Source organism: Tupaia chinensis, unplaced genomic scaffold (genome assembly GCF_000334495.1).
Source record: "Tupaia chinensis unplaced genomic scaffold, TupChi_1.0 Scaffold000320_1, whole genome shotgun sequence".
NCBI classification, from domain to species: domain Eukaryota; kingdom Metazoa; phylum Chordata; class Mammalia; order Scandentia; family Tupaiidae; genus Tupaia; species Tupaia belangeri.
Genome location: NW_006159813.1, coordinates 1050316 through 1061205, shown reverse-complemented (window position 1 = coordinate 1061205; position 10890 = coordinate 1050316). Strand labels below are relative to the sequence as shown.

Here is a 10890-nt window from a genome sequence, read left to right as displayed (position 1 = left end):
AAAGAGCCACGCATTCGGCTGAAAGCTAAAGAATAAGAAGCCTGGGCAGGTGGGAGACAGTGGCGAGGGAACAGCATGGGGAAGGTGCCAAGCTGGAAAGGAGCAGAGCACAGACGTAGCAAAGAGGACCAGGTGGGTGCCAGGTGGTGGGGTGGAGGGGGGGAGTAGGTAGGTGCCATGAGCCTGAGCCTAGCGAGGGCCAGATATGCAGGGCTTGGGGGCCAAGATAAGAACCTTGGGTTGGATTCCAAGTCGGCGCACACTGCGGAGGGTTTAAGCCTGCAGGAAGGGGTGGGGCTGAATGTGCAGGAATTACTCTGCTGAGGGAAACAGACTGGAAAGAAAAACCAAAGAAAGAAGACCTCCTAGCTGGCTTTTATTGACTAAGCACTTGGCACTCTGCTTTTTGTTTTGTTTTGTTTCTTTCTTTCATTCATGAACAAGGCAGAGAGAGAGAAAGAGAGAGACAGAGACAGCACCCTCAATAGAGTCTTACTGTCATGTTCCACCCCGGCCTTTAACCACCCCCAGATCATGGGCAAGCATGTGCTTGGCATGCTCAGGGAGGCCTCCAGACTTGAACCAGGAATGCTCCCTGGTAGGGATGCCTCCCGGGGACCACATTTCACTGTTGTGCCACCATCTGGCCTCTGGTCTTACCCTTCTTTTTTTTTTTTTTTAAATAATTTTTTTTTTTCTGAAGAGGTTTTTTGCTATAGGGCACGTGCGCTTGCCAGACAGACAGAAAGAGACAGAGAGACAGAAAGCAAGAAATCACCCCCCAGGGAGGATGGTCACGTCACAATCCCTTCTCCTCCATCTCCTCTCGGGATCTTGGGCACGTACGCACACACGCCCGGTGTGAGATTAAGCCACTGGGTCTGGGACGCGAACTGCGGTCAGCTACATGGGAGTCCAGCGACATAGCCATTACGCTAACTGCTGGTCCCTGGTCTTACCCTTTTTCATGTGTCACCTCTTTAACCCTCACTTCAACCTTGTGAGGGAGAAGGCATCACCCTCACTTTACACATGGGGAAACTGAGGCCCACAGTGGCTTCCATCGTGTGCATTGGGTCTCATGGCTAGGAAGTCTCAGGGGTGGGACTTATACCTGGATCCCTTCTGGACAGGCTCTGTCTGTCCCAACCCCCGACCCCCGTCCGTCTCTCATCCTTTGTAGACAACCGCTGCATGGACAGAAGGTTCCTGCCAGCCAAGTCGAAGCAGCTCATCGCCCTGGCCAGCTTCCCCGGTGCCGGCAACACGTGGGCTCGCCACCTCATCGAGCTGGCCACCGGCTTCTACACGGGAAGCTACTACTTCGATGGCTCCCTCTACAACAAAGGTGAGAGGGCAGAGGCGAGAGGGAGGGCAGTCAGGAGGCTCCCAGCTTGGGAAGATCCCACTGGGAGGGCGTGGGAATACTTCTTCCTGAGCACCTACTGTGTGCCGCTCAGCTTGCCTGGCAACAGTTATTGAGACCTACTGTGTGGTACCTTTCCTTCGTTTTTATCTCGCAAACATTTCTGGAGTGTTAGTCTTGAGTACCTTACCTGCATCCATTCAGTAATTGGCGTTTCATCCACTGGGTCACAGCAAACATTCCTTGACCACCTACTGTGTGCTGGGTACCTCACTACAGATAATAACCGACCAAGGACTCTACATTGTCCACAGAGGTACAATAACTGTTTGCGTTGAGGACATTGATTGAGTGCCTACGATTCGCCAGGGGTCTTATCTACATGGAGTGATAGTTGTCGTGCAGGGCGTTTTGTTTTCATTCCACTCACAGATGCTTACTGAGCACCGTTGTGTTCTGGATACACTTTCTAGGTCTGCTTTCCCAGCATGCATCTGTGGAGCACTGTGTGCCCAGCAGATCGCCACAGAGGTTCTCTCAGCCGCCTCCTGGTACCCAGGTCTGTGCTGGGTCTGCCTTGTTTACTCTGCACAGGAACTGGGAGGTAGGATTGTGCTGCTGTTGCCCAGGTGTGCAGACCTGGGCTTGGAGAGGAGGCATAACTTGCCCATAGCCTTGTAATGTTTTGTCAATGGGCTGACCAAGGATCGTACCTTGGTGTTTTCCAGTTTCAAAGTCTGTATCCCAGGGTTAGCATGTGGCGTAGTGGTTGAAGCACTGGACTCTCACATGGTTTAACGCAGTTCGAGTCCCAGACCTGGAGGCTTGAAACTTGCATGTGTGAGCATGCTCAAAATCCTTAGAGGAGAATGGAGGAGAAGGGATTGTGGCATGGCCATACCCCTGGGAGCTGATTCCTTGCTTTCTGTCTCTCTGGTGAGCGCATGCACCCTACAGCAAAAAGCTCTTTTAAAAAAGAAGTCTACATCCTGATTACTCTAGTCCATAGGCAGGAAAGCCCTGGGTTTGTTCTTGGGGAACTAGAAATTGTTTATGAAGTGCCCACTGGGTGTGAAGCCCTCTGCTAGGGTGCTGAAGCATGGACCCTGCCTGTGAGGGGTTTTCAATCTATGTATGGAGCAACCCTTGAACATGATCTAAAAAGGAATTACCCAAAGTCTTGACATGCGGGCTGCACCCTCGTTCATGACCTTCAGAATCTTGGGAGTGGCCTTGGTGAGGTTTTCAAAATTTTGTTTTAGTTTATTTATTTCTTCCCTGATCAAGAGGGATGGAGAAACAGAGAGAGACAGGTACAGAGGAGAGAAAAAGAGAGAGAAAGACAGCACCCCCGATAGCGTCCTGACAGCAGTTCACCTCCGGCCTTCAGCCAGCCCCAGACTGTGGGTATGCACATGCTTCGTGTACGCAGGGAAGTCTCTGGACTTGAACCAAGACTCTTCCCATGTGGGATCACATTTTACCACCGTGCCACTGTCCAGCTCCACTGGTACTATTTTTTTAAAGAATTATTTTATTTAATTTTCTTTCATTTATTATGATTATTTTTAATTTGGCCAGCAAGAGAGGAAGGGAAAGTGAGAAAGCAAGCCGCCAGATCTGGGACTCGAACCGGGGTTAGCCATGTATGAGTCCAGCACCTTAACCACCACACCACCTGCTGGCCCCCATCGGTACTTTTTAAAAATATTTTCTAGAGGGCACATGCACTCAGAGGGAGAGAGAAAGTAAGAAAGCAACACCTCCATGGAGCATGGTCACTCCACAGTCTCTTCTCCATATGTCAAACCACTGGATGTGGGACTCAGACTATGAGGCCAGCCGTATGAGATCCAGCTGCCTGTACCACCAGCCCACAGGCTGGCCCTCCCGTTGTTTTATTGTTTGTTTTTTTGTTGTTGTTTTTGGAGAGGTTTTTGCTATAGGGCGCACGTGCTTGCCAGAAAGACGGAGAGAAACAGAGAGATAGAAAGCAAGAAACCACCCCCCAGGGGGAAAGGCCACGTGCAATCCCTTCTCCTCCATTCTCCTCTCGGGATCTTGGGCACGCACGCACACATGCCCAGCGTGAATTTAAGCCATCAGGTCCAGGACTCAAACTGCTCTTCCAGAATTGCCAATGCAAAGCCAGAACTGAGACCCTGGCCTGGACTAAGAAGCCAGTGTTCTTACTTCCAGACTCACAACACTCCAAAGTTTTATCTTTACCCTGTTTTGTTTTTTTTTAATTATACTTTAGTATGGGGGAATATCAATAGACCATGAATAGAATGAGGGGCTACTAAATTTTAACTTGATTTTTTTTTTAAAGAATTATGGTTTGTTTTTTTTTTTGTTTTGTTTTGTTTTTTTAATTTTTCTACAGGGCATGTGCAGTCACCAGAGAAAAAGAAAATGAGAAAGCAAGTTGCTAGGTCTGAGACTCGAACCACAGTTGGCCATGTGGGAGTCCCATGCTTTAACCACCATGTCCCCTGCTGGCCCCTTAACTTGATTTTAAAAAGGAAAGGAAAAAGAGAGAAAACAGAAACCCTCCATGGCAATTCCCCTGTCTCAAGCTGTGTCTAGTTATTGGATGCTTCCGTAGGCCCCACGGAGAAAGGCAGAGGTTTGTGGCTGGTCATGGACTTTGAGTACAGCTACCTTTTCATTAGGGGCTTAAAAATACTCTCTGCAGCCTGAGCTCTTGCAGGTAACAATAAGCTCTCCCTGGGAGCTCGGGGTTGGCAGTGGGGTACAGACAAATTGAAGGCCCCCTGCTCCCCAATGGCATCAGTCAACCGGGCTAACTTCCAAGTCTCTCCCCATACCACCTTTACAGCTGAAAGATGCTTAAAGATAGCCTCGCACCCATGTGCAGAAAGATGCTGGAGGCAGGAGTAACTGCTCTGTCCCATTCGACCTTGCTGGGCTGCAGGTCTTCTGCCCCTAGTCTGCAGGTGCAATGATGAGGTCCCAGGGACATGGCTTCCCAACACCCCGCTCTTGTCCAGGCTCTGGACCTGGAAACCTATGTCTCAGGATGCAAGTCAGACCCCCTTTCACAATGGTGGCTCTGGCAGACTCAAGGGATCCTTCTTGAGCCTCCTTGTACCCATCCCTTCACCATAAGGCTTATTATTTTTATATCCATGTGACTGTTTGATAATACTTTTGAAATTCTCACCAGCACTTACTGAATGTCTGCCACAAGCCCAGCACTGTGGTAGGTGCTTTGTTTTCTCTAATTTAATCTTGGGGGTGTGTGCACTCAAAATGGATAGGACTTACTCAAAAGGAGAGAAAGGAGAGTGTCCCAGGCAGAGACCATGGAGTGACATAGCTTGTCGGTGGCCAGAGTGCAATGGCTTTGGACAGTGGAGGAGTGGGAGTGGGGGCTGAGGCTCTAAGGCAGGAGGGGCAGCCAGGATGAGATATGGCCAAGCACCCAGAATGCCTTTCTGAGCACCGTGGACATGATGCTGAGGGTGATGGGGCTGGGGGCTGGGGCTGGGTCATTTTAGGCATAGGCATGATGTGCTGAGCGCTGTGTTTGAAATATCCCCCACGCCCCGTCACAGCTTTGGTCTGGGGGTGTGTGGGAGACCACAGGGTCATTCAAGTTGGCAGTTAGGGGAGGAAAGGGAACCTTAGAGAGGGCTACTTAGCAGGACATTGGTTAGAAGTGAGGGGAGGATGACGCCCATGTTCCTGACTTGATGGGCCTGGAGGGTGGTTTCTCAGAGAGCTGATCCCCCAACAACTCTTGCTGATTTACTCAGGTCTTCAGAGGTTCCTTACTCCTCCTTGCTACGAACTTGCCGGATCTGTTTCCTCATCTGCAAGGAGCAAGAGTCAGGGCTAGCCATGTGGCGTGGCGGTTAAAGCAGCTGGATCCCACAGTGCCAGCTGCATGGTTTGAGTCCCAGATCTGGCGGCTTAAAAAACACACCAGGGGTGTGCCCAAAATCCTGAGAAGAAAACGAAAACAGGACTGTGGTGTGGTCATTCCTCCTGGGGGGCTATTTCTCACTCTCCCTGTCTCTCTGTCTCTCTGTTCACCAGGCATACATGTCCTGTAGCAAATATATAAAAAAAAAAGAAAGAGATAGACATGTATTAGGTGAGTGATCTCCCAGGCCCCTCCTACGGCTGACAGACTGCCTGACATTTTGTCACTTTCCTGTGCCTCAGTTTCCCTAACTACAAAGTGCATAGGCAACTCTGGAATTGGGATTGGGAGGAAGAAGGGGAAGACATGCTTTGCTCTCTTTGGCCTTGAACCCACAAGGCTGTTTCTCCAAATCCTCAATTTTCCTGCCCCTCAGAATTTGAGGGTCACATAGGTGCCCCAGATAAGTTGTTATTTTGGTGACTCTCTAATATTTAAATATGCCACATTTACATAATCCTGTGTCAGGGAAAGGTAAATCAGGACGCCCCCTAGAGGTGGAGTCCAGCAATTCCACTCTGGTCCCAGGCTTGCATCCCCAATTCCCTTGTCCTTACCTTGACAGGCGTTCCTTAGAGGACAGTTGAGCGACCCTACCTGTTGTTCCTCAGGCATGCCCCTCCCATGTGGCTGCACAAAGGTTCCATTCCAGACATTGAACTCTTCTGTCTGTAGAAGACACGCTGCTAAACGGAATTTCCCCCACCTCTCTACGTTTCCAGTCTTCCCTACAGACCACCTCCCCAGGCAACCAGAATGTGATTTTGTTTGTTTGGTTGGTTTTTTGAAGAAGTTTTTGCTATAGGGCCTGTGCACTCTCCAGAAAGACAGAGAGAGACAGAGAGACAGAAAGCGAAAAATCACCCACCCGGGGTGATGGCCACACCACAATCCCTTCTCTTCCATTCTCCTCTCGGGATCTTGGGCGCGCACGCACATGCGCCCAGCGTGAGTTTAAGCCACTGAGTCTGGGGCTCAAACCGTGGTTGACTACATGGGAGTCCAGAGATGTAGCCATTACGCCATCTGCTGGCCCCTTGTTTGTTTGTTATTAATCTTGATAAATACGATGCTAGGTTGACCCCATCGTGGACAAAGAGAAGTGTAACTTGAATTTCACCATGCATGGGGTAGATTTAAAGTACGTTGACCATTCTGCCATGTTTCTGACAGCTTATTTTCCCTTCGTGAGAATTCATGTGGGTTGCTATATACCTCCTGCCTGTGTCTTTCCATCGCTGTGCTCATAGTGAAATGGATTTTGGTGAAGATAAAATAAAATCATGTGTGGAAAGCCCTTGGTCTGTGTCACGCAGAGCTCTCGCACTGGAGTGCATGACGTGAAATTGTATCCATTGCTGTCTTGTGAGTGAACATTTATGGTTCAAGTCTGATACCCAGTCATTGCTCTTAGGAGCTGATTTTCCCCATGATATTGTTTCCTGTGAGCCTCAAAGACTGTGGGTTAATATTTTCTCCTGGGCATGGGCCAGTTTCAATTTGCAAGGCTGGACCAATCTTTGAAGCTTGACTCAGTAGGTCCCAGGATAGAACCTGACTTGGGAAATCACATTCTATTCCTGGCTCTCTGTCCAGTGGCCCTGTAAGAGGGGGCTGCGTCTCTCTTGACCCCCTCTTCAGGAATAGGAGTAGGAATCAGGCCACCTCCTACATGCTGTCCAGAACCACCCACTCAATAAGCTGGAAACAGAGCCAGTATCTTTTTTTTTCTTGGAGAGGTTTTTGCTATAGGGCGTGTATGCTCACCAGAAAGACAGAGACAGAGAGATAGAAAGTGAGAAATCCCCCCCTCCCCCGGCAGGATGGCCACACCACAATCCCCTCTCCTCCATTCTCCTCTTGGGATCTTGGGCACGCATGCACGCACACGCACCCAGCATGAGTTTAAGCCACTGGGTCTGGGACTCAAATCCCGGTCGACTACATGGGAGTCCAGCAACATAGCCATTATGCCAACTGCTGGTCCCCAGAGCCAGTATCTTGAAGGCCTAGAACAATAGCATTTCCACTCAGCCTTCAGGATGTCACTCACATGCCTTAGCTCTCAGGAGAGCAAGTCCTACAGGGCGAAGGACTGCCTTGGGGAGCCTGGGTTCAATCTCAGCTCTGCCTGTCCCTAGCTCTATATCTTAGATGAGTTATTTCACCTCTCTGCCTCAGTGTGCTCATCTGTAAAATCCCTCACGGGACTGTGGAGTAGACGGAATTGCTTATTATCTGTGAGGAGCTCAGTCCAGGGCCCAGCCCAGAGCCATTGCTCTAGAAGCGTTTCTTCACTCGCTGGCTGAGCAAAGCTCCCCTCAGTTCCTCAGCTCTTAAAATAAAAACCTGATAGCGTTCTTCCTTCTTTTTGTAGAAATCCTTTCAGGGGCTGCCCAGCCTTTTTGTCCTGGCACTGACCTGTTCACCACAACCCCATAACCCAGTCCAACCTCTCGCTCTCCTCTCTCTCTGCTCCCTCAGGAGTCACTCATATCTGACATGTCTTCCCACTCACCACAGGACCTTTGTACCTGCCATTTCCAGCCCTTGACCCTCCCATCTCTCCCCTCTTAGGCTCTCAAGCACACTGAGGGAGAGAGAAGAAATAACTCATCTAAGTTGTAGAGATAGGGATTGGCAGAGTTGAGATCGAACCCAGGCTCCCAAGATTATTCCTTCACCCCACTAGGTCTCCTATTCCTTTAGGGCATAGGGCTACTCAATTCCTCCTCATCCTTCAGTTCTCGGCTTATTTGTCTCCTCCTCCAGGAAGCCTTTCTAGATGCCACCTGATGAGGTCAGTGATTGTGGTTAGAGTGACTGGACTGTTTGTCTCCAGGATGCAGGTTGGGGTCATGTCTGTCCAATGCATCTCCACCACTTGGAACCAATGTCCTCTGCCACTGCCACCCCCAGGGCATGTCCTTCTCATGCCGATGGCAAAAGCTTGAGAGTGAGCAGAAACATGTGATGTACGTGAGACTTGGTGGAAACCTACAGTCGCCCTCATCCCATTGGCCAGAGCAAGTCACGTGGCCACACCCATCATCAGTGTAGGGTAGGGATAGAGGAACTATTGAAGGCAGCCCTGTCAGGCCCTGCTCATGGCACCCACGTGCCTCCTGTTGGCACTTACTGTGGCAGCGACGCCCCATGTGTTTGTGTCAATATCTGAATAATCTGTCTCTCAGAAACAGGAAGACCCCTGGATGTTTTTGCAAATTGTGTTTATCTCCAGCTTCCAGGGTACTGCTTGGCACATAGTAGGTGCTTTGTCCCCAGCTTCCAGGGTAATGCTTGGCACATAGTAGGTGCTCAGGAAAATGTGAGTGGCCAGTCATGGTGGCAAAGCAATAACGCAATGCTCCGTGATGCTGAGGCCACATACAAAGGTCCTGGGTTTGCATCACAAAGTCTGCCTGTGTACACTGTGTGCATGCATGTGCCCACGAGCCTAGCCGGCTACAGTGGGGTGGGATAGAGACATGAGGACCCCTGTTGGAGATGTCCCCTTCTCTCTCTCATGGAAGAAATAAATGAATAAACTTGAAGAAATATGTGAGTCAATGAATGAGTGAATGAACAAAGATTCCTGAGGTGGCCCAGAGTGGGCGGGTTGCACCTCTTGCCTCCCCCAGCTCACCTGCTCTGTTTTCTACCCTCTGGCTGGGGCGAAGGGTTTAAAGGCGAGCGGGACCACTGGCGCAGCGGCCGGACCATCTGCATCAAGACACACGAGAGCGGCCAGAAGGAGATCGAGGCTTTCGATGCAGCCATCCTGCTCATCCGCAACCCCTACAAGGCCCTCATGGCGGAGTTCAACCGCAAGTATGGCGGCCACATCGGCTTTGCCGCCCATGCTCACTGGAAGGGCAAAGGTACTGCTTGGAAGGGGAGGAGCAGGGTGCTGGGGTGTGGGGTCAGTGAAAGAGGCCAGTGATCTTGGGGCCAGAGTGACCAAGAGGAGGTGATTCGTCATACAAAGAATCCAGGAGGGAATTCTCAAGGGCACTCACAGCTGAAGGGGTGCTCCCTGCAGCCCACCATAAAGATCACCCCTGTGAGCTGGGTGCCGTGTAGCACAGTGGTTAAGAATATAGGCTCAGGAGCAATACTCTCTGAGTTCAAGTCCCACTTCCTAGGAAAGCTCTTTAACTTCTCTAAATTTAGATTGTCCAACCTACAAAATGGGGAAATGAAATTGTGGCAGATCTAAGAAGTTGATAGTTTTATAAACACTCAGTAGATGTGAGTCTCATGATGGTGGTGGCAATCTTCACGTGATCTGTATGCAGTTGATTGAAGTGGGTCAAAGAGCCTTATCCTTGGAGTCAGGAGTCCTGAATTCAGCCCAGGTCCATGGCTGAGTGGCCGTGAGATCCTAAGCGCTCATGTACAGAGCATCATGACAGCAAACTCCAACGACTCTGGGCTGGGAGGCTCAGAGAGGTTAAGTGACTTGCCCGCATCATGCAGTTGGGAATTGACAGTGTTGACCCCCCCCCAAGCACTGAACTTGTTAAGATGACCCGGGTTTGAGATTTAGCCCTGGCGCCTCCTAGATGACAGCAGACCATGTGGGTGAATGTTTCAGTGCAGACCAGCAGCTCAGGGCAGTGGCCAGAGCCTTAAAGCCGGACCTAACTTCTGCCATCTTGAGTATCTTCACCCACTCTGAATCTCAGAGTCTGTACTGATTACATGAGGGTCCTCATCACCATAAGAATCACATCTATGGAGCTTTTGGAAAGGGATAGTATCTGGAGCCCTTATGATAATTATCCCCATTTTCTAGATGGGACCATCTAAGTGCAGGGAGTAGTGGAAGGTGGGGGCTGGAAGATGGGGGACCGTTGGGTATGAGGAATTATTCAGAAGGTACAAAGTAATGGTTAAGTGAGAAAAGTGAGTTACCAAGATCTTCTTGTGCAACATGGTGCCCGAAGTTAACAATAAGGTATTGTGCACTGAAACAGTTTATAAGAGGGCCGATCTCATGAGTTCTTATGACACACACACAAAAGGACATGAGGAAGCTTTTGGAAGGATGGAACGTTTATTACCTCGATTGTGGTGATGATAACATGAGTATATTCATGTGGCCGAACTCATCAAGTTGTAAATATTAATCGTGTGCAGTTTTTGTATACTAGTTGTACCTCAATAAAACTAAGGTTGGGGGGAAGGACTTCCTTCCCATGAAAGGGTGGAACCAGGATTTGAACCTGGAGAGTCTTCCTCCTGCATCCACGCCCTTGAGCACTGTACTAGGTCATGGGTTAGGTGTGCTATGGCTGGATGTGAATCACCCAATCCAGGCACCCAGTAGGTGCTCTGGGAGTATGAGTTCCAGCCCTCATCCAGCCTTAGAGAACCAGGCTGCTCCAAAGTTCCAGCTCCCTAAACCCCCAAGATCAGAGTACGACAGGAAGTAAACCCCGCAATTCACCCATCACACTCTCCACGTTGACTACACTCATGAAAACCCGTGGGCCTGACCAACCCCGTCCCTAGGTTCCCAGTTCACTCAAGGGAGCCTGTCCCTCCCCCGCCTCTTCTCTCCTCTCGC

The 10890-nt window shown here is 50.1% G+C and overlaps 1 protein-coding gene across 1 annotated transcript in view; it reads left to right on the top strand.

The window, feature by feature from the left end:
- The window catches only part of WSCD2 (WSC domain sialate O sulfotransferase 2), a 130962-nt gene that overhangs the window by 111398 nt on the left and 8674 nt on the right, over positions 1-10890 (top strand). The window contains exons 8-9 of the mRNA XM_006151511.2: positions 1184-1348; positions 8999-9199. Of these exons, the coding sequence (XP_006151573.1) occupies positions 1184-1348; positions 8999-9199 (366 nt within the window). The remainder of the gene's footprint in view (positions 1-1183; positions 1349-8998; positions 9200-10890) is intronic.